At 58.9% G+C, this 22,490-nt stretch overlaps 2 protein-coding genes across 10 annotated transcripts; one reads left to right on the top strand and one right to left on the bottom strand.

Annotated features, from left to right (window-relative positions):
- Positions 1-80: 80 nt before the first annotated feature.
- On the top strand, positions 81-11,300 carry BCAP31 (B cell receptor associated protein 31). Its single transcript, XM_085563735.1, has 8 exons — positions 81-108; positions 224-320; positions 1,462-1,562; positions 4,029-4,173; positions 5,748-5,883; positions 7,474-7,579; positions 8,826-8,926; positions 10,766-11,300. The coding sequence occupies exons 2-8, from the start codon at positions 229-231 to the stop codon at positions 10,799-10,801; spliced, it is 717 nt and encodes a 238-aa protein (XP_085419861.1). The 5' UTR covers positions 81-108; positions 224-228; the 3' UTR covers positions 10,802-11,300.
- On the bottom strand, positions 11,287-22,392 carry TAFAZZIN (tafazzin, phospholipid-lysophospholipid transacylase). Of its 9 annotated transcripts, none has more exons than XR_014950544.1 (11): positions 22,153-22,392; positions 20,758-20,886; positions 19,543-19,588; positions 18,417-18,502; positions 17,311-17,391; positions 16,517-16,558; positions 15,498-15,560; positions 14,350-14,402; positions 13,475-13,552; positions 11,907-12,120; positions 11,287-11,866 (listed from the first exon to the last, which is right to left on the bottom strand). XR_014950544.1 is itself a non-coding variant. In XM_077789749.2 (10 exons), exons 1-10 carry the CDS (start codon positions 22,259-22,261, stop codon positions 11,989-11,991), a joined length of 819 nt encoding a protein of 272 aa, XP_077645875.1. In that variant the 5' UTR covers positions 22,262-22,392; the 3' UTR covers positions 11,287-11,988. The 9 variants fall into 9 exon arrangements, 7 of the variants coding, with proteins under 7 accessions (XP_077645875.1, XP_085419856.1, XP_085419857.1 ...); XR_014950545.1 differs by having other exon boundaries at positions 11,287-11,685; XM_077789749.2 differs by having other exon boundaries at positions 11,287-12,120.
- Between the last annotated feature and the right edge of the window lie 98 nt (positions 22,393-22,490).

Genomic DNA, 22,490 nt, shown 5'->3' with positions numbered 1-22,490 from the left:
GAAAATGGCGGGCAGCTGTGACGTCACCCAGCTATTTTCCCGCCTCTCGCTCTGATTGGCCGCTCCCTCAGCGTGTGGGCGTGGCTTCCGCTGGTCGCGTTCCTGAGGGTGAGGGCGGTGAGGGAGGGGCGGCCCCGGGGCGGATTTTGGGGGTTCCTGAGGGGATTTTGGGGGTCCCGGTGCCCCGAACCGGGTCCCCATCGCTGCCCGTGCCCCCCTCAAGCCGCCATGAGCCTGCAGTGGACGGCGGTGGCCACGTTCCTGTACGCGGAGGTGTTTTTGGTGCTGCTGCTCTGCGTCCCCTTCGTGTCTCCAGCCAGGTGAGGGGCAGGGGGTCCCCAAAAGTGGGGAGGGGTCTCTAAAAGTGGGGGGGGGAATCTTTAAATATGGGGAGGGGTCGTTAAAGGGAAGAGTGGGAGGTCCCTAAATGTGGAAAGGGGTCGCTAAAGGTGGGGAGGGGTCCCTAAAATTCGAGGGGGCTCCCAAAAGTGGGGAGGGGTCCTTAATAATGGGGAGGGACCTCTAAATGTGGGGAGGGGTCCCTAAAGGGGGGAAGGGTCGGTCCCTAAAGGTGGGGAGGGGTCCCTAAAAGTGGGGAGGGGTCCCTAAAATTCGAGGGGGCCCCCAAAAGTGGGGAGGGGTCCTTAATAATGGGGAGGGACCTCTACATGTGGGGAGGGGTCCCTAAAGAGGGGAAGGGTCGGTCCCTAAAGGTGGGGAGAGGTCCCTAAAAGTGGGGAGGGGTCCCTAAAATTCGAGGGGGCCCCCAAAAGTGGGGAGGGGTCCTTAAAAGTGGGGAGTGACCTCTAAATGTGGGGAGGGGTCCCTAAAGAGGGGAAGGGTCGGTCCCTAAAGGTGGGGAGAGGTCCCTAAAAGTGGGGAGGGGTCTCCAAAGATGGGGAGGGGTCCTTAAAAGTAGAGAGGTACCTCTAAATGTGGGGAGGGGTCCCCAAAGGTGGGGAGGGGTCCTTAAAAATGGGGAGGGACCTATAAATGTGGGGAGGGGTCCCTAAAAGTCGGGGAGTCCCTAAAAGTGGGGAGGGGTCCCCAAAGGTGGGGAGGGGTCCTTAAAAGTAGCGAGGTACCTCTAAATGTGGGGAGGGGTCCCTGAAGGGGGGAAGGGTCCCCAAAAGTGGGGAGGGGTCCCTAAAAGTGGGGAGGGGTCTCTAAGGGTTGGGAGGAAAGATTTGGGGGGGGGTCCTGTGGGATTGGGGATTTCCTGAGGGAATTTAGGGGCGTCCTGAGGGGATTCCCTGGAATTTGGGGAGGGTCCTGGGGGTCGCAGTTTGTGCCCTCCCCACTCCAACGAAAGAAGAAAAATTCACTAAAAAATCAATTTTTTTTTCCTTTCGCACGACCCTGGAATAGAAAATTTTATTTAAAAAAATTCGGAGGGTCCTGGGTGGGATTCCCTGGAATTTTGGGGGGGTCTTAAATTTGTGTCTCCCCCCCCAAACCCAGATGGCAGAAGATTTTCCGCTCCCGCCTGGTGGGGCTGGCCGTGTCCTACGGGAATTCCTTCTTCATCGTCCTCATCGTCATCCTCGTGCTGCTGCTGCTCGGTGGGTGCTGGGGGGGTTTAAAAGGGATTTTTGGGGGCAATTTTTGGGGGAATTGTGGAGGATTTTGAGGGGATTTTGGGGGGAAATGGAGAAAATTTTGGGTGGATTTTTGGGGGAGTTTTGGCTGGATTTGGGGGAATTTTGGGCAAATTTTGAGGGGGTTTTGGGAGAATTTTATGTGGATTTTGGGAGAATTTTTGGGGAACTTTGGAGGATTTTGAGGGGATTTTGGGGGCAGTTTTGGTTGGATGTTGGGGGGATTTGGGGGAATGTTGGGGGGGATTTTGGTGGAACTTTGCGGGAGTTTTGGCTGGATTTTTGGGGGATTTGGGGTGGATTTTGGGGGGATTTTGGTGGAACTTTGGGAGGATTTTGGGTGGATTTCAGGGAGATTTTGGGTGAATTTTATGAAGATTTTGATGCCTTGGGGCATGGGCACCCTTGGTGTGTCCAGGTGGATTTGGGGGGGTCTCTGTGTGGATGTGAGGTGGATTTGGGGGTCTCTGGGTGGATTTGGGGGGGTCTCTGGGTGGATTCTGAGGGTGGTCTCTGGGGGGTGTCCGTGCGGATTTGGGGGTGCATCTGGGGGTGTCTGTGTGGATTTGGGGGTGGATCTGAGGGGGTCTGTGTGGATTTGGGGGGGGTCTCTGGGTGGATTTGGGGAGGGGTCTCTGTGTGGATTTGGGGAGGGGTCTCTGGGTGGATTTGGGGGTGGATTCTGGGTGGTCTCTGGGGGGTGTCTGTGCAGATTTGGGGGTGGATCGGGGGGGTCTATGTGGATTTGGGGGGTCTTTGGGTGGATTTGGGGAGGGGTCTCTGGGGGGTGTCCGTGCGGATTTGGGGGTGCATCTGGGGGTGTCTGTGCAGATTTGGGGGTGGATTCTGGGGGATCTCTAGGTGGATCTGGGGGGTCTCTGGGGGGTCTCTGGGTGGAATTTGGGGGTGGATTCTGGGGGGTCTCTGGGTGGATTTGGGGGTGGTCTCTGGGGGTGTCTGTGCGGATTTGGGGGTGGATCTGAGGGGGTCTGTGTGGATTTGGGGAGGGGTCTCTGGATCGATTTGGGGAGGGGTCTCTGGGTGGATCTGGGGGGTCTCTGGGTGGATTTGGGGGTGGATTCTGGGGCGTCTCTGGGTGGTCTCTGGGGGGTGTCTGTGCAGATTTGGGGGTGGATCGGGGGGGGTCTATGTGGATTTGGGGGGGTCTCTGGGTGGATTTGGAGGATCTCTGGGTGGATTCTGGGGGTGGTCTCTGGGGGGTGTCTGTGCAGATTTGGGGGCGCATATGGGGGTGTCTGTGCAGATTTGGGGGTGGTCTCTGGGTGGATTCTGGGGCGTCTCTGGGTGGATCTGGGGGGTCTCTGGGTGGAATTTGGGGGTGGATCTGGGGGTGGTCTCTGAGGGGTGTCTGTACGGATTTGGGGGTGGATCTGGGGGTGGTCTCTGGGTGGTCTCTGGGGGGTGTCTGTATGGATTTGGGGGTGGATTCTAGGGGGTCTCTGGGTGGTCTCTGGGGGGTGTCTGTGCAGATTTGGGGGTAGATCTGGGGGGGGTCTCTGTGTGGATTTGGGGGTGGTCTCCGGGGGTGTCTGTGCAGATTTGGGGGTGGATCTGGGGGGGTCTCTGTGTGGATTTGGGGAGGGGTCTCTAGTTGGATTTGGGGAGGGGTCTCTGGGTGGATCTGGGGGGTCTCTGGGTGGATTTGGGGGGGTCTCTGGGTGGATTCCGGGGGTGGTCTCTGGGGGGTGTCTGTGTGGATTTGGGGGTGGATCTGGGGGGGTCTCTGTGTGGATTTGGGGAGGGGTCTCTAGTTGGATTTGGGGAGGGGTCTCTGGGTGGATTTGGGGGGTCTCTGGGGGTGTCTGTGCGGATTTGGGGGTGGATCTGAGGGGGTCTGTGTGGATTTGGGGAGGGGTCTCTGGATCGATTTGGGGAGGGGTCTCTGGGTGGATTTGGGGGTGGATTCTGGGGTGTCTCTGGGTGGTCTCTGGGGGGTGTCTGTGCAGATTTGGGGGTGGATCGAGGGGGGGTCTCTGGGTGGATTTGGGGGGGTCTCTGGGTGAATTTGGGGGGTCTCTGGGTGGATTCTGGGGGTAGTCTCTGGGGGGTGTCCGTGCGGATTTGGGGGTGCATATGGGGGTGTCTGTGCGGATTTGGGGGTGGTCTCTGGGTGGATTCTGGGGGGTCTCTGGGTGGAATTTGGGGGTGGATCTGGGGGTGGTCTCTGGGTGGTCTCTGGGGGGTGTCTGTGTGGATTTGGGGGTGGATCTGGGGGTGGTCTCTGGGTGGTCTCTGGGGGTGTCTGTACGGATCTGGGGGGGGTCTCTGGGTGGTCTCTGGGGGGTGTCTGTACGGATTTGGGGGTGGATCTGGGGGGTCTCTGGGTGGTCTCTGGGGGTGTCTGTACGGATCTGGGGGGTCTCTGGGTGGTCTCTGGGGGTGTCCCCCGCTGACCCCCCTGTCCCCCAGACGCGCTGCGGGAGACGCGTAGGTACAGCCTGGGCGACCGGGAGGCGCTGGGCAGCAACCCGGCCGCGCTGGAGCACTTCCACATGAAACTCTTCCGTGCCCAGAGGAACCTCTACCTGGCTGGCTTCGCCCTGCTGCTCTCCTTGTGAGCCCGGGGGGGATTTGGGGGTTCCTGGGCACGATTTGGGGGGGCTGAAGGGAATTTGGGGGGTCCTGGAGTCAATCAGGGGGGTCCTGGAGCTGGTTTGGGAGGGTTGGGAAGAGGCTCTACCTGGCTGGCTTCGCCCTGCTGCTCTCCTTGTGAGCCCGGGGGGGATTTGGGGGGTCCTGGGCACGATCTGGGGGGGCTGAATGGAATTTGGGGGGGGCTGAAGGGAATTTGGGGAGTCCCAGCCATGGTTTGGGGGGTCCTGGAGCTGGTTTGGGAGGGTTGGGAAGAGGCTCTACCTGGCTGGCTTCACCCTGCTGCTCTCCTTGTGATCCTTGGGGAGATTTGGGGGGTCCCAGCCACAGTTTGGGGGGGCTGAAGAGAATTTGGGGGGGGCTGAAGGGAATTTGGGGGGTCCCAGCCACAATTTGGGGGGGCTGAAGAGAATTTGGGGGGGGCTGAAGGGAACTTGGGGGGTCCCAGCCATGGTTTGGGGGGTCCTGGAGCTGGTTTGGGAGGGTTGGGAAGAGGCTCTACCTGGCTGGCTTCGCCCTGCTGCTCTCCTTGTGAGCCCGGGGAAAATTTGGGGGACCCAACCACAGTTTGGGGGGGCTGAAGAGAATTTGGGGGGGGCTGAAGGGAATTTGGGGAGGGCTGAAGGGAATTTGGGGGGTCCCAGCCATGGTTTGGGGGGTCCTGGAGCTGGTTTGGGAGGGTTGGGAAGAGGCTCTACCTGGCTGGCTTCACCTTGCTGCTCTCCTTGTGAGCCTGGGTGGATTTTGGGGGAGCTGAAGGGAATTTGGGGGGGTTGAACAGAATTTTGGGGGGTCCCAGGCACGATTTTGGGGGGGCTGAAGGGAATTTGGGGGGTCCCAGCCATGGTTTGGGGGGTCCTGGAGCGGGTTTGAGGGGGTTGGGAAGGGGTGGTCCTGGCTGGCTTTGCCCTGCTGCTCTCCTTGTGAGGCTGGGGGAGATCTGGGGGTCCTGGGCCGTGATTTGGAGGGGGCTGAAGGGAATTTGGGGGGTCCCTGAACCCCAAATTTGTGCCCCCCAGCCTCCTGAGGCACCTGGTGCTGCTGATCTTGGCCCAGGCCGTGCTCGGTGCTTCCAGCCAGGCCCAGGGTCTCGGGGGGGAATTTTGGGGGACTCAGTGGGATTTGGGGGATTCAGGGGGATTTTGGGGGTTCTGTGACCCCAATTTGAGGGTCCCTGAACCCCGAATTTGTGTCCCCCAGCCTCCTGAGGCGCCTGGTGACGCTGATCTCGGCCCAGGCCGCCCTGGGTGCCTCCAGCCATGCCCTGCAGTCTCGGGGGGATTTTGGGGATTTGGGGGGACTGAGTGGGATTTTGGGGGACTCAGTGGAATTTTGGGGGTCCCTGAACCCCAAATTTGTGTCCCCCAGCCTCCTGAGGCGCCTGGTGACGCTGATCTCGGCGCAGGCCGCCCTGGGTGCCTCCAGCCATGCCTGGCAGTCTCGGGGGGATTTTGGGGATTTGGGGGGACTGAGTGGGATTTTGGGGGACTCAGTGGAATTTTGGGGGTCCCTGAACCCCGAATTTGTGTCCCCCAGCCTCCTGAGGCGCCTGGTGACGCTGATCTCGGCGCAGGCCGCCCTGGGTGCCTCCAGCCAGGCGTTCCGCAAGCAGGCCGAGGGCGCCAGCCAGGCGGCCCGGCAGTACCTGGAGGACAACGACGCCCTCAGGAAGGTACAGCCAGCCCAAAACACCTGAGAACAGCCCGAAAACACCTGAAATCAACCCAAAAAACACCTGGGATCCCAAAACCACCCAGGATTGCAAAAAACCGCCCAAAACACCTGAGAACAACCCGAAAACACCTGGGATCCCAAAAACCAGCCCTAAAGCACCTGAGATCAACCCGAAAACACCTGAGAACAGCCCAAAAAACACCTGGGATCCCAAAAAACACCTGGGATCCCAAAAAACAGCCCTAAAGCACCTGAGAACAACCCAAAAAACACCTGAAATCAACCCAGAAAACACCTGGGATCCCCAAAACCACCCAGGATTGCAAAAAACCACCCAAAACACCTGAGAACAACCCGAAAACACCTGAGAACAGCCCAAAAAACACCTGAGAACAGCCCAAAAAACACCTGGGATCCCAAAATCACCCAGGATTGCAAAAAACAGCCCAAAACACCTGAGAACAACCCGAAAACACCTGGGATCCCAAAAACCAGCCCTAAAGCACCTGAGAACAACCCAAAAAAACAGCTGGAGTCCTAAAAAACAGCCCTAAAGCACCTGAGAATAGCCCAAAAACACCTGAAATCAACCCAAAAAACACCTGGGATCCCAAAACCACCCAGGATTGCAAAAAACACCCAAAACACCTGAGAACAACCCGAAAACACCTGAGAACAGCCCAAAAAATACCTGGGATCCCAAAACCACCCAGGATTGCAAAAGACAGCCCAAAACACCTGAGAACAACTCAGAAACACCTGAAATCAACCCAAAAAACACCTGGGATCCCAAAAACCAGCCCTAAAGCACCTGAGATCAACCCAAAAAAACCAGCTGGGGTCCTAAAAAACAGCCCTAAAACACCTGGGATCCCAAAAATACCCGGGATTGCAAAAAACAGCCCAAAACACCTGAGAACAACCCAAAAAACACCTGGGATCCCAAAAACCAGCCCTAAAGCACCTGAGATCAACCCAAAAAACACCTGAGAACAACCCCAAAACCATTTAGATCTTAAAAAACAGCCCTAAAGCACCTGAGAACAGCCCAAAACCACCTGAGAACAGCCCAAAAAACATATGGGATCCCAAAAAACAGCCCTAAAATACCTGAAAACAACCCCAAAACCACCTGGGATCCCGAAAAAACAACCCCAAAGCCACCTAGGACACCTGAAACCACCTGAGATTGCAAAAAAACAACCCCAAAACTACTTGGGATCCCAAAAATCAGCCCTAAAACACCCGAAAACAACTCCAAAACCACTTGGGATTCCCTAAAGCACATGGGATCCCTAAAAATATCCCCAAAAACATCTGGGGTGCTCTAGAAACACCTGGAATTTGCTAAAAAACAACCCTAAAAACACCTGGGATCCCCTTAAAAAAAAAAAAAAAATCAGAATAAACCCCCCCCCCCAAAAAAAAAACTCAAAAAAATCAGGATAAAACCCAAAAAAACTCTCAAAAAATCAGAATAAAACCCCAAAACACTCCCCAAAAATCAGGCTAAACCCCCAAAACTCCTGATCTAACCCCTCAGATCCCCCCAAAACCCCTGAACCCCTTTTTTTTCGTGCCCCCCCAGCAGCTGCAGGAGTCTGGGGGGGCCCCGTCCCCCACCCGGGACGAGAACGAGACCCTCAAGGCCAAGGTGGAGTCGCTGAAGGAGGAGCTGGAGCTCAGCAAGAAGGGTAGGGGGAAATTCGGGAATTTTGGGACGGGTTGGAAGGGAATTTTTGGGGTTTTAGGGGGATTAAAAAGGAATTTTGGGCATCCTGGGGGAGTTAAAGGGGAATTTTTGGGATTTTGGGGGAAGTTAAAGGGATTAAAGGGGGATTTTGGAGGGTTAAAGGGGAATTTTAGGGGATTAAAAAGGAATTTTGGGGATTCTGGGGGAGCTAAAGGGGAATTTTTGGGATTTTGGGGGAAGTTAAAGGGATTAAAGGGGGATTTTGGAGGGTTAAAAGGGAATTTTGGGGATTTTAGGGGGATTAAAAAGGAATTTGGGGAATTCTGGGGCAGTTAAAGGGGAATTTTTGGGATTTTGGGGGAAGTTAAAGGGATTAAAGGGGGATTTTGGAGGGTTAAGGGGGAATTTTGGGGTTTTGGGGGGTTAAAGGGGAATTTTGGGGATTTTAGGGGGGTTAAAGGGGAATTTTGGTCATTCTGGGGGGGTTAAAGGGGGAATTCTTGGCATTTTGGAGGATGTTGAAGGGGAATTTTTGGAATTTTTTGGGGAGTTAAAGAGGAATTCTGGGGATTTAGGGGGGTTAAAGAGGAATTTGGAGATTTTGGGGGGGTTAAAGGGGAATTTTTGGGATTTTGGTGGGGGTTAAAGGGATTAAAAGGGGATTTTTGGGGGTTAAAGGGGAATTTTGGGACTTTGGGGGGGTCTGGAGCATTAAAGAGGGATTTTTTGGGGGAATTTTGGGGATGAAAGAGGAATTTTGGGGAGATTTTGGAGATTTTTGGGGGAGTCTGGGGGTGTTAAAAAAGAATTTGAGGTGACCCGGAACCCCCCACAAATGGGACCGTGAGGGATTTGGGGAGGATCTGGGGGGATTTGGGGGTGTCAGGAGGGGTCAGTAAAAATTCCCAAAATTCCCAAAATTCCCAAAATTCCCCAAAATCCCACAGCCCTGGAGAAGGCCGAGAGTGAGGTTCAGGCCATGGGGGGCTTGAGGGGTTTGGGGGTGTCCAGGGGGGTTTTGGGGGTGTCAGGAGAGGTTTGGGGGTTCAGTCAAAATTCCCAAAATTCCCAAAATTCCCCAAAATTCCCCAAAATCCCGCAGCCCTGGAGAAGGCCGAGAGCGAGGTTCAGGCCATGGGGGGGTTGAGGGGTTTGGGGGTGTCCAGGGGGGATTTGGGGGTGTCAGGAGAGGTTTGGGGGTTCAGTCAAAATTCCCAAAATTCCCAAAATTCCCCAAAATCCCGCAGCCCTGGAGAAGGCCGAGAGCGAGGTTCAGGCCATGCGGCGCCAGGCCCAGGGCCTGACCCGTGAGTACGACCGGCTGCTGGAGGAGCACGCCAGGCTGCAGGTACCCCAAAACACCCCAAAAAACACCCCAAAATCACCCCAAAAATACCCTGGGGGAACCTCCAAAAATATCCCAAAAACACCCAAAAAAATACTCTGGGGGAGCTCCCAAAACTCCCCAAAAACATCTCAAAAAACACTCTGGGGAAACCCCCAAAACCACCTCGAAAATATCCTGGGGGAGCCCCAAAAAATACCCTGGGGAAACCCCCAAAACACCCCAAAAATACCTCAAAGAGTACCCTGGGGGAACCCCCAAAATAACCCTAGGGGAGCCCCAAAAACCCCTGGGCACCCCAAAACCCCCTTGGGACCCCCTGAACCCCCGAAACCCCCTCTGTGCACCCCAAAACCCCTTTGGGACCCCCTGAACCCCCCAAACCCCCTTGGGACCCCCTGAACGCCCCAGACCCCCCCTGTGCACCCCAAAACCCCCTTGGGACCCCCTGAACCCCAACAAACCCCCCTCTGTGCACCCCAAAACCCCCTTGGGACCCCCTGAACCCCCTCTGTGAACCCAAAACCCCTTTGGGACCCCCATGAATCCCCCCCGTGCACCCCAAAACCCCCTTGGGACCCCCTGAACCCCCCAAAACCCCTCTGTGCACCCCCAAACCCCCTTGGGACCCCCTGAACCCCCCAAACCCCCTTGGGACCCCCTGAACCCCCCAAACCCCCTTGGGACCCCCTGAACCCCCCAAATCCCCCCTGTGCACCCCAAAACCCCCTTGGGACCCCCTGAACCCCCCCTGTGCACCCCAAACCCCCTTGGGACCCCCTGAACCCCCCAAACCCCCCCTGTGCACCCCAAAACCCCCTTGGGACCCCCTGAACCCCCCAAACCCTTCCTGTGCACCCCAAAACCCCCTTGGGACCCCCTGAACCCCCTCTGTGCACCCAAAACCCCTTTGGGACCCCCATGAATCCCCCCCGTGCACCCCAAAACCCCCTTGGGACCCCCTGAACCCCCCCAAACCCCCTCTATGAACCCCCAAACCCCCTTGGGACCCCCTGAACCCCCCAAATCCCCTTGGGACCCCCTGAACCCCCCCAAACCCCCTCTATGAACCCCCAAACCCCCTTGGGACCCCCTGAACCCCCCAAATCCCCTTGGGACCCCCTGAACCCCCGAAACCCCCTCTGTGCACCCCAAAACCCCCTTGGGACCCCCTGAATCCCCCTCTGTGAACCCCAAAACCCCCTTGGGACCCCCTGAACCCCCCAAACCCCCTTGGGACCCCCTGAACCCCAACAAACCCCTTTGGGACCCCCTGAACCCCCAAACCCTTCCTGTGCACCCCAAAACCCCCTTGGGACCCCCTGAACCCCCCCAAACCCCCTCTGTGAACCCCCAAACCACCTTGGGACCCCCTGAATCCCCCCAAACCCCCCCTGTGCACCCCAAAACCCCCGTGGGACCCCCCTGAATCCCCCCTGTGCACCCCAAACCCCCTTGGGACCCCCTGAACCCCCCAAACCCCCCCTGTGCACCCCAAAACCCCCTTGGGACCCCCTGAACCCCCCAAATCCCTTCCGTGCACCCCAAAATCCCCTTGGGACCCCCCCAAACCCCCTCTGTGCACCCAAAACCCCCTTGGGACCCCCTGAACCCCCCAAACCCCCTCTGTGAACCCCAAAACCCCCTTGGGACCCCCTGAACCCCCTCTGTGAACCCAAAACCCCTTTGGGACCCCCATGAATCCCCCTCTGTGCACCCCAAAACCCCCTTGGGACACCCTGAACCCCCCCAAACCCCCTCTGTGAACCCCAAAACCCCCTTGGGACCCCCCAGACCCCCCTGTGCACCCCAAAATCCTCAAGCCCCCCTTTGCCCCCCCAGGCCGCCCACGACGGACCCCGCGACAAGAAGGAGTGAGGGGCGTGGCCACGGCAGGCCACGCCCCCACCGGCTGCAAGCCACGCCCACACGGTTACAAACCCCGCCCCCGAGCCCAGGCCACGCCCCCAAATCTGACCAAGCCCCGCCCCCGGGACCAGGCCACGCCCCCAGCACCAATTTTGGGGGTGTTCTGGCACCATTTTTGGGACCGTCCCAGCTTTTTTTGGGGTCCAAATCTCATTTGGTGGGGGGTTCAGGCCTCATTTTGGGGGGCTGAACCCCCCTTTTTCCTGCCCCCCTTCCCAGGGGGGTTTTGGGGGGCAGTGGGGACCCCTCCCCTTTTTTCTGCTTCAATAAAATCACCTCGGGTTGGGTCTTGGTTGGTTTCGGGGTCCAAAATTCGCTCCCGGGACCCCCCAAATTTCCCCCCTAAAACCCCAAATTCCATCCTGGCACCTCCCAAATTCTCCCTGGGACCCCAAAATCTCCTCCGGGACCCCCAAAATCTCCCAGAGACCCCCGAGGTTCCACCTTCTTTTATTGGCACCGTGCACAGTTGGGGGGCTCGGGGGGGGCAGGACCCCCTCTATAGGGCAGAGACTCCACCAGGGACCCCCTGCTATGGGGCAGGACCCCCAATTATGGGGCAAGACCCCCAGTTATGGTGTAAAACCCCCCCCTATGGGGCAGGAGGGCTTTGCTATGGGGCAGAACCCCAAGTTATGGGGCAGAACCCCAAGTTGTGAGGCAGAACCCCAAGTTATGGGGCAGAACCCCAAGTTATGGGGCAGAACCCCAAGTTGTGAGGCAGAACCCCAAGTTATGGGGCAGAACCCCAAGTTATGGGGCAGAACCCCAAGTTGTGAGGCAGAACCGTCAGTTATGGGGCAGAACCACCCAGTTGTGGGGCAGAACCCCAAGTTATGGGGCAGAACCCCAAGTTATGGGGCAGAACCCCAAGTTGTGAGGCAGAACCCCAAGTTATGGGGCAGAACCCCAGGTTATGGGGCAGAACCCCAAGTTGTGAGGCAGAACCCCAAGTTATGGGGCAGAACCGTCAGTTATGGGGCAGAACCGTCAGTTATGGGGCAGAACCACCCAGTTGTGGGGCAGAACCCCAAGTTATGGGGCAGAACCCCAGGTTGTGAGGCAGAACCCCAAGTTGTGAGGCAGAACCCCAAGTTATGGGGCAGAACCCCCCAGTTGTGGGTCAGAACCGTCAGCTATGGGGCAGAACCCCCCGGCTGTGGGGCAGGGGGACCCCGCTGTGGGGTGGGGTGCAGGGTCCGGGCGTGGCCCCGCAGCGCCTCGAATTCCCTCTGGACAAAATCGGTCAGGGCCTTGCGGAGCTCCACCTGTGGGGCAGAGCCACCGAGCTGTGGGGCAGGGCGGGGATCTGTGGGGCTGGGATCTGTGGGGCTGGGATCTAAGGATTTATGGGGTTGGGATCTGTGGGGCTGAGATCCAGGGATTTATGGGGCTGGGATCTAAGGATTTATGGGGTTGGGGTCTGTGGGGCTGGGATCCAGAGATCTGTGGGGCTGAGATCTAGGGGTCTGTGGGGCTGGGATCTAGGGATTTATGGGGTTGGGATCTTCTGTGGGGCTGGGATCCAGGGATTTATGGGGATGGGATCTGGGGATCTGTGGGGCTGGGATTGAGGGATTTATGGGGCTGACATCTAGGGATCTGTGGGGCTGAGATCCAGAGATCTGTGGGGCTGGGATCCAGGGACTTATGGGGCTGGGATCTAAGGATTTATGGGGTTGGGATCTGTGGGGCTGGGATCCAGGGATTTATGGAGCTGGGATTTTGGTGTCTGTGGGGCTGGGATCCAGAGATCTGTGGGGCTGGGATCCAGGCGTTTATGGGGCTGGGATTTTGGGATCTGTGGGGCTGGAATCTAGGGATCTGTGGGGCTGGGATCCAGGGATTTATGGGGCTGGGATTTTGGGATCTGTGGGGCTGGAATCGAGGGATCTGTGGGGCTGGGATCCAGGGATTTATGGGGCCGGGATTTTGGGATCTGTGGGGCTGGGATCCAGGCGTTTATGGGGCTGGGATTTTGGGATCTGTGGGGCTGGGATCCAGGGATTTATGGGGCCGGGATTTTGGGATCTGTGGGGCTGGGATCCAGGGATTTATGGGGCCGGGATTTTGGGATCTGTGGGAATCTATGGGGCTGGGATCTGTGGGGCTGGGATTTCGCGCTGAGAACCCCCCCCAAATCTATGGGTCAACCACGCCCAAATCCATGGGGCAAACCCCAAATCTCGGGGTCAGAACCCCCCAAATGTGGGGGTCCCACACCCAAATGTGGGGGTCTCACCCACCATGGGGGTCCCACATCCATTTGGGGGTCCCACACCCAAATGTGGGGGTCTCACCCACCGTGGGGGTCCCTCCCCACATCCATTTGGGGGTCCCACACCCAAATGTGGGGGTCTCACCCACCATGGGGGTCCCTCCCCACACCCACTTGGGGGTGCCACACCCAAATGTGGGGGTCTCACCCACCATGGGGGTCCCACACCCATTTGGGGGTCCCACACCCAAATGTGGGGGTCTCACCCACCGTGGGGGTCTCACCCACCGTGGGGGTCCCACACCCACTTGGGGGTCCCACACCCAAATGTGGGGGTCTCACCCACCGTGGGGGTCCCACACCCACTTGGGGGTCCCACACCCAAATGTGGGGGTCTCACCCACCGTGGGGGTCCCCTCGCTGCGCAGCCGCTCCAGGAGGGGCCGGGCGCTGAACGGGCGCCCCACGACCACCGTGATGTGCTGGGGGGGGGAACGGGGTCAGGGGGAGCAGGGACCCCAAAAACCCCATAGAAATGTCCCAAAAAATCCCCACACAGATCCCCAAAATCCCAGAGAAATCCCCAAAAAGAATCCCATAGAAATCCCACAGAGAGCCCAAAAAACAATCCCATAGAAATCCCAAAAGTCTCACAGAGACCCCCAAAAAGAATCCCATAGAAATCCCACAGAGAGCCCCAAAAAGAATCCCATAGAAATCCCAAAGAGAGCCCCAAAAAAATTCCGGAGATCCCAAAAGTCCCACAGGGACCCCCAAAAAGAATCCCATAGAAATCCCACTTAGATCCCAAAAAATAATCCCAGAGATCCCAAAAGTCCCACAGGGGCCCCCAAAAAGAATCCCATAAAAATCCCACAGAGAGCCCCAGAATCCCAGAGAGGTCCCCAAAAAATGCCACAGAGATCCCCAAAATCCCAGAGATCCCAAAAAAAAAAATCCCACAGAGATCTCCCAAAAAAATCCTAAAAAATCCCAGAGATCCCAATAAATAACCCCATAGAAATCCTAAAAATCCCACAGAGATCCCAAAAATATCCCATAGAAATCCCAGGGATTCCCAAAAAAATCCCAAAACCCCCCAGACCCCAAAAATCCTCCTAGAAACCCCAATCACAGCCCCCAAAACCCCTGAAAGACCCACCAAAAAATCCCCCAAAATGCCCCTGAAGACCCCCAAAATCCCCCCCAGAGACCCCAAAAATCCCCTAAAGACCCCAAAAATCCCCAAAAATCCCCAAAATCCCCCCAGCCCCCTCACCTGCCCCACCCGGGGCACGTAGGGCCGCTGGTTGGGCAGGACATCGCTCATCCCTGGGGGGGAGGGGGCACAAAATGAGGGGGGGGTACAACTGTGGGACCCCCCCCCAATATCGGGGACCCCCCCCAATATCGGGGAACCCCCTCATGGCCATAAAATTCCCCCCCGGTCACCCCAAAACCTGTTTGGTGAACCCCCAAAATCAGCTGGGACAGCCTAAAACCCACCAGGACCATCCCCCCCCCCCTAAAAAATCCCCCCGAGACCCCCCAAAAACCTCCCCTGGACCCCCCAAAACACACCAAGGATCCCCCCCAAAAAATCTTCCACTGTGCCCCCCCCAGTCAAGACCCCAAAAACCTTCCCAGATCCCCCCCAAATTCCCCCAGGACCCCCCAAAACCCCTCGGTGCCCCCCAGACCCCCATGGGACTCCCCAAAATCTTCCCCTGTGCCCCCCAAAACCCCCAAGACCCCTCCCCAGTGTTCCCCAGACCCCCCAGGACCCCCCAAAATCCCCCCAGTGTCCCCCAGCCCCCCAAGACCCCCCAAAATCTTCCCCTGTGTCCCACAAAACCCCCAAGACCCCTCCCCAGTGTCCCCCAAAACCCCCCAGACCCCTCCTCAAAAATCTCCTCAGTGTCCCCCAGCCCCCCAAAATCTGCTGTGAACCCTCAGGACCTTTTCTGTGCCCCCCCCAAGCCCCCAAGAACCCCCTGGCACCCCCAAAATCTTCCCCTGTGTCCCCCAAAACCCCCCAGACCCCTCCCCAAAACCCCCCAGTGTCCCCCAGCCCCCCAAGACCCCCCAAAATCTTCCCCTGTGACCCTCAGGACCTTTCCTGTGCTCCCCCAAACCCCCCCAGACCCCTCCCCAAAAACCCCCCAGTGTCCCCCAGCCCCCCAAGACCTCCCAGGACCCCCCAAAATCTTCCCCTGTGTCCCCCAAAACCCCCCAGACCCCTCCCCAAAAACCCCCCCAGCCCCCCAGGACCCCCCAAAATCTTCCCCTGTGACCCTCAGGACCTTTCCTGTGCTCCCCCAAACCCCCCAGACCCTTCCCCAAAACCCCCCTAGACCCTTCCTATGCCCCCCAAGACCCCCCAAGACCCCCCAGGACCCCCCAGGAGCCCCCCAAAACCCCCCTCACCCCCGTGCCACAGCGGGAGGATCACGGGGTCCCGGCGACACTCGGCCAGGAGGCGCCCGATGCCTGGGGGGGATTTTGGGGGGATTTTGGAACCCTGGGGGGGCTTTAGAACCCCAGGAGGAATTTGGGGAGGGGGTTTAGGGTGGCCCAGGGGGGGTTTTGGGGTGATTGGAGGGGTTTAGGGGGGTCTGGGGGAGTCTTTAGATCCCCTTGGGGGGAATTTGGGGGGGATTTGGGAGACGTTTTGGGGGTCTTGGAGGGGTTTGGGGGATTTTTGGGGGGGGATTTGGAACCCCAGGAGGGATTTGGGGGGTCTCAAAGGGGTTTGAGGGGGTCTGGGAGGGGTTTAGGGACATTTTTGGGGGGGCTGCAGAACCCTGGGGGGGGTTTGGGGGGGCTTTAAAGCAAATTGGGGGGGGTTCTTGGGGGGTCTTCAGAACCCCAGGAGGGATTTTGGGGACATTTTGGGGGGCTCTGAGGGGTCTGGGAGGGGTTCAGGGGATTTTTGGGGGGGCTTGGGAATCCCAGGAGGAATTTGGGGGAAGTTTTGGGGGTGTCAAAGGGGTTTGGGAGGTTTTGGGGGGATCTGAGAGGGGTTTAGGAGATTTTTAGGGAGATTTTGGGGGCTTTTAGGAGGTTTTTCGGTGGGATTGGGGAATTTTGGGGAGAATTTGGGGGAGTCTGGGGGGATTTTTGGGGTTCCAGGGGTTTTTTTGGGAGGTCTGGGGTGGGATTTGGGCTTTTTGGGTGGATTTTTTTGGGTTCTAAGAGGTTTTTGGGGAGCTCTGGGGGGGATTTTGGGGTTTTTTTGGGAAGTCTGGGGCAGGATTTGGGGTTTTGGGGGAATTTTTGGGATCCCAGGAGGTTTCTTTAGAGAGTTTGGGGTGGGTTTGGGGCATTTTGGATTTTTTGGAGGGGATTTTTGGGGTCCCGGTGGGTTTTTTGGGGGGGTCTGGGGTTGGTTTGGGATTTTTGGGGGATCCCGGGGGGGTTTTGGGGGTTTTTTTGGGGGGTCTCACCCCACTTGAAGCGAGCGACCTCCTGGCCCAGGTTCACTTTACCTGTGGGGGAAATGGGGCTGGGGGGGTTTGGGACCCCCAAAATCCCCCCAGGGACCCCAAAATACCCCCAGAGACCCCAAATTCCTCCAAGGGACACCCAAGAACCCCCAAAATCCCCCCAAAGGACCCCAAAACCCCCACCAGGGTCCCCCAAAATCCCTCAAATTCCCCCCCAGGGACCCTAGAATCCCAAGGACCCCCAAAATCCCCCCCAGGGACCCCAAAATCCCCCCAAGGACCCCCAAAATCCCCCCAAGGACCCCCAAAATCCCCCCAAGGACCCCCAAAATCCCCCCCAGGGACCCCCAAAATCCCCCCCAAGGACCCCCAAAATCCCCCCCAGGGACCCCCAAAATCCCCCCCAAGGACCCCCAAAATCCCCCCCAAGGACCCCCAAAATCCCCCCCAGGGACCCCAAAATCCCCCCCAGGGACCCCAAAATCCCTAAAAACCCCCAAAATCCCCCCTGGGACCCCCAAAGTCTCCCCAGGGACCCCAGATCCCCTAAAAACCCCCAAAATCCCCCCTGGGACCCCCAAAGTCTCCCCAGGGACCCCCAAATTCCCCCACAAGGAACCCCCAAAATCCCCTAAAACCCCCCAAAATCCCCCAAGGACCCCAAAACCCCCAACTGGGACCCCCAAAATCCCCCCCAGGACCCCAAAGAACCCAGACAGGGACCCCCAAACTCCCCCCAAGATCCTTCCCAGTGCTCCCCAGTCCCTCCCAGTCCCTCCCAGTGCTCCCAGTACCCTCGGGGAACACGTGCACCCAGTCTCCCTGGTTGAGCTTTTCCAGGATAAAATCCATCCCCCGCTGGTAAACGCCGTCCCCTGCGGCACCAGTTTGGAACTGGGAGCCTCCCAGTATGGACTGGGAGTGACCCAGTGCCCCCCAGTTTCCCCCCCTACCCCCACCCAGTACAGATTATAAACAGCCCAGTCCCTCCCAGTGCTCCCAGTCCCTGTCCCAGTGTTCCCAGTTTCATCCCAGTCTTCCCATTCCCCTCCCAATCCCATCCCAGTTCTTCCCAATTTGTCCCGGTCCCCTCCCAGTCCACTCCCAGTTTGTCCCAGTCCCCCCATTCCCCTCCCAGTTCTCCCCAGTCCCTCCCAGTCCCTGTCCCAGTGTTCCCAGTTTCATCCCAGTCCCTCCCAGTCTCTTCCATTCCTGTCCCAGTTCTCTCCCAATTTGTCCCAGTCCCCTCCCAGTCCATTCCCAGTGCTCCAAGTGCTCCCAATCCCATCCCAGTTTGTCCCAGTCCCTCCCAGTCCTTTTCCAGTCTCTTCCCAGTCCCCCCCAATATTCCCAGTTACCGCAGCACACGGGCAGCGCCCTCAGTCCCCTCCCAGTCCATCCCAGTTTGGTCCCAGTCCCTCCCAGTCCCATGCCACTCCCTCCCAGTCGCTGTCCCAGTGTCCCCAGTTTCATCCCAATCCTTCCCGTTCTCCTTCATTCCAGTCCCAGTCCATCCCAGTTTGATCCCAATCCCATCCCAGCCAATCCCAGTTTGATCCCAGTCCCCCCCAGTCCCATCCCAGTCCATTCCAGTTTGATCCCAGTCCTGCCCAGTCTGATCCCAGTCCATCCAAGTCTGATCCCAGTCCCTCCCAGTGCTCCCAGTTACTGTGGCAGACAGGCATGCAGCACCCCCAGTCCCATCCCAGCCCATCCCAGTTTGATCCCAGTCCATCCCAGTCCATCCCAGTCCTATCCCAGCCCATTCCAGTTTGATCCCAGTCCATCCCAGTCCCATCCCAGTCCTATCCCAGCCCATTCCAGTTTGATCCCAGTCCATCCCAGTTTGATCCCAGTCCCTCCCAGTCCCATCCCAGTCCCTCCCAGTGCTCCCAGTTACCGCGGCAGACGGGCACGCAGCGCCCCAGGCTGAAGAAGAGCGCGTGCAGCTCCCGCGTGAAGCAAATGTCAGCAGCCGTGGGGGTCCTGGGGGGCGAGGAAATGTGGGGAGGGGGCGCTGGGACCCCCAAATCACCCCAAAAATATCCCAAAAGTACACCTAGAGACACCCCAAAAATACCCCAAAAAATACCCCAGGGACACCCCAAAACCAGCCTAGAACCATCTCATAAATATCCCCAGGGACACCCCAAAAATACTGCCAAGGACACCCCAAAAATATCCCCAGGGACACCCCAAAAACACCCCAAAAAATACTCCCAGGGACACCCCAAAACCAGCCCAAAACCACCTCATAAAAACCCCCAGGGACACCCAAAAAACACCCCCGGGACACCCCAAAAACACCTCCGGGACACCCCAAAAAATACCCCAAAAATACCCCCAGGACACCCCAAAAATATCCCCAGGACACCCCAAAAATACCGCCAGGGACACCCCAAAAGTACCCCCAGGGACACCCCAAAAATACCCCAAAAAATACTCCCAGGGACACCCCAAAACCAGCCCAAAACCACCTCATAAAAACCCCCAGGGACACCCCAAAAACACCCCTGGGACACCCCAAAAAATACCCCAAAAATACCACCAGGGACACCCCAAAAACAGCCCAAAAATGCCCCCAGGGACACCCCAAAAACAGCCCCAGAGACACCAAAAAAGAGCCCAGAGACCCCCAGAAAAACCCCCCAGATTTCCTGGGGGTACCCCAAAAACACCTCCAGAGACCCCCCAGAATTCCCTGGGACCCCCTAAACCTCCCCAGACTCTCCAGGGACCCCCCAAATCCCTCCCAGGACCCCCCAAATCCCCCCAGGACCCCCCAAATCCCCCCCAGGACCCCCCAAATCCCGCCCAGGATCCCCCAAACCCCCCCAGGACCCCCCAAATCCCCCCCAGAACCCCCCAAACCCCCCCAGGACCCCCCAAACCCCCCCAGGACCCCCCAAACCCCCCCAGGACCCCCCAAACACCCCCAGGACCCCCCAAACCCCCCCAGAACCCCCCAAACCCCCCCAGGACCCCCCAAACCCCCCCAGGACCCCCCAAACCCCCCCACCCCCTACCAGCGCATCCTGGGCAGGTTCCAGACGTGTCGCAGCTTCAGGGACCCTGGGGGGGTCACAGGGGTCACAGGGACCCCCAAAAACCCCCCAGGGATCGCCCCCAAAACCCTTGGACCCCCCCAAATTCCCCAGACAGCTCAAGAATACCCAAAGACCACCCAGGACCCCCCCCCAAAATTTCTCCTTCAACCCCACTGGGGACCCCCTAAACCCCCCAAAACCCTCCAGATCCCCCCAACGCCCCCACCCAGGACCCCCCAAACCTCCCTGAGACCCCCCAAACCCCCTCCAGAAACCCCAGGGACCCCCCAAAACCCCACAGTGCTCCCCCAGCCCCTCTAGGAACCGGTCAAGACCCCCCAAATCCCACTGAGATCCCTCTAGGACCCCCCAAAACCCTTCAGACACCCCTAGGATCCCCCCAAACCCCCCTGAGACCCCCCAAATCCCACTGAGATCCCTCTAGGACCCCCCAAAACCCTTCAGACACCCCCCAAACCCCCTCCAGACCACCCTAGAATCCCCCCAAACCTCCCTGAGACCCCCCAAACCCCCCCCAAAACCCTGCAGATCCCCCAGTGCTCCCCCAGCCCCTCTAGGAACCCCTCGAGACCCCCCAAATCCCACTGAGATCCCTCTAGGACCCCCCAAAACCCTTCAGACCCCCCCCAAACCCCCTCCAGACCCCCCAGTGCCCCCCCAGCCCCTCTAGGAACCCCTCGAGACCCCCCAAATCCCACTGAGATCCCTCTAGGACCCCCCAAAACCCTTCAGAGCCCCCCCAAACCCCCTCCAGACCCCCCAGTGCCCCCCCAGCCCCTCTAGGAACCCCTCAAGACCCCCCAAATCCCACTGAGATCCCTCTAGGACCCCCCAAAACCCTTCAGACCCCCCCCAAACCCCCTCCAGACCCCCCAGTGCCCCCCCAGCCCCTTCAGAAACCCCTCCAGACCCCCCAAATCCCACTGAGATCCCTCTAGGACCCCCCAAACCCCCTCCAGACCACCCTAGGATCCCCCCAAACCCCCCTGAGACCCCCCAGATCTCCTCCAGAAACCCCAGGGACCCCCCCCCAAAACCCTGCAGATCCCCCAGCCCCTCTAGGAACTCCTTGAAACCCCCCAAATCCCACTGAGATCCCTCTAGGACCCCCCAAACCCCCTCCAGACACCCCTAGGATCCCCCCAAACCCCCCTCGAGGACCCCCCCGGGTACCCCAGAGGTGGGGGTCATCCATGCAGGAGGCGTGGTTGGACAGGGTCAGCAGGGGGGTCCCGGGCCCCCTCCTCTCCACCAGCTCGTGCAGCACCTCGGCGTTGTGCACCCGCAGCCGGTTCAGGTACCCTGGGGAGGGGTCCCGGGGGGTTTTGGGGGGCTCCTCCAGGGGGTTTAAAGGGCTTGGGGGGGGGTTAGGAGGGTCCTCAGGGGGTCCCAAGGGTGTAAAGAGGGAGTTTGAAAAGTTTTGGGGGATCCCCAGAGGGTCTTAAAGGGTTGAAGGAAGAATTTGGGGGTGGACTGAAGAGTTTTGGGGGGGGTCCCCAGAGGGTCCTAAAGGGTTGAAGAAGGAATTTGGGGGGGTCTGAAGAGTTCTGGGGGGGGTTGGGGAGGTCTTAGAGGGGGCTGGGGGAGTCCCCAGTGGGTCCCAGATGGGCTGGGGTGGCCTCAGGGGATTCTAAAGGGGTTGCAAGAGGAATTTGGGGGGAGTCCTGAAGAATTTTAGGGGTCCTGGGTGGTTTTTGGGGGTCCTCGAGGGGTCTGGGGGGGATTGGGAGAGTCCTCAGGGGGTCCTAAAGGGGTTGGAGAAGAAATTTTGGGGTGTCTGAAGGGTTTTAGGGCTCCCCAGGGGTCTTTGGGGGGGTCCCAAAGGAGCTGGGGGTCCCTAGAGCTGTTTGGGGAGGGGTCTCGGATATATTTTGGAGGGGGGGGGGTCCCGAGGATCTGAAAGGATTTTGGGGGGTCCCAAAACTATTGGAGGAGGGGGGATCTGAAATGATGAAAGGGATGAGACAAGACCCCCCCCCCAAACTGGACTGGGGGTGACGGGGGGGTCCAGGTGCGATTTGGTGGGGGTCCCCCTCAGAACCCCAGAATTTGGGGGGGGTCTCTCCCCTCAGATTTGGGATTTGGGGATGGATTTTCCCTCAGAGCCGGAATTGGGAGGGATTTTCCCATCAGAACCCCAAATTTCTGGGGGGTCTCTCCCTCATAACCGGGATTTGGGGGGATTTCCCCCTCAGAACCCCAAATTTCTGGGGGGGTCTCTCCCTCATAACCGGGATTTGTGGGGAATTTTCTCTCAGAGTCGGGATCTGGGGGGGGGTCTCCCCTCAGAACCGGGATTTGGAGGGATTTCCCCCTCAGAACCCCAAATTTCTGGGGGGTCTGTCCCTCAGAGCCGGGATTTGGGGATGGATTTTCCCTCAGAACCGGGATTTGGGGTGGATTTTCCCCTCAGAACCCCAGAATCTGGGGGGTTCTCCCCTCACACCCGGGATTTGGGGGGGATTTTCCCCTCAGAACCCCAGAATCTGGGGGGTTCTCCCCTCACACCCGTGATTTGGGGGGGATTTTCCCCTCAGAACCCCAGTTTTTTTTGGGGGGGTCACTCACGGGTCCACACGCAGCTGTAGGTGCCCACCAGGCCCGTGACCACGCGGCTCGCCAGGGCCCAGCGCCGCGACGGCTCCGCGGGGAACGGCCACTGCACGGCCAGCGGCATCCTCGGGGGGGGCACCGAGCCGCGGCCCCCCCCGGGACCCGCCGGGACCCCCCAAAATCCCCCCAAAATCCCCCCAAAATCTCCGGGCCGCGGTGCCCGCCGCGCTGCCGTAAAGCGCGCCGCACGCGCCTGAGGCTGTCGTACAACCCGCCGTCAAGCGAGGCGCGCTCCGAGCAGCGGCACGAAGGAGGGCGCGGGCGGGGGGGGGATTCGGTGCTCACGGAGCCGC

This window comes from Lonchura striata, chromosome 31, assembly GCF_050655825.1.
Source record: "Lonchura striata isolate lonStrDom1 chromosome 31, ASM5065582v1, whole genome shotgun sequence".
Lineage (NCBI taxonomy): Eukaryota > Metazoa > Chordata > Aves > Passeriformes > Estrildidae > Lonchura > Lonchura striata.
This window is presented reverse-complemented; position numbering and strand designations above follow the sequence as displayed.

Bases quoted from the DNA above. Each gene is read 5' to 3' on its own strand.
- TAFAZZIN (XM_077789749.2), bottom strand. From the start codon at position 22,261: ATGCCGCTGGCCGTGCAGTGGCCGTTCCCCGCGGAGCCGTCGCGGCGC. The intron at 20,887-22,152 runs GTGAGTGACCCC...ACCCCTCCCCAG, and splicing joins CTACAGCTGCGTGTGGACCC to GGTACCTGAACCGGCTGCGG. The intron at 18,503-19,542 runs GTAGGGGGTGGG...CTCGCCCCCCAG, and splicing joins AACCTGCCCAGGATGCGCTG to GACCCCCACGGCTGCTGACA.
- BCAP31 (XM_085563735.1), top strand. From the start codon at position 229: ATGAGCCTGCAGTGGACGGCGGTGGCCACGTTCCTGTACGCGGAGGTG. The intron at 5,884-7,473 runs GTACAGCCAGCC...GTGCCCCCCCAG, and splicing joins ACAACGACGCCCTCAGGAAG to CAGCTGCAGGAGTCTGGGGG. The intron at 8,927-10,765 runs GTACCCCAAAAC...TTGCCCCCCCAG, and splicing joins AGGAGCACGCCAGGCTGCAG to GCCGCCCACGACGGACCCCG.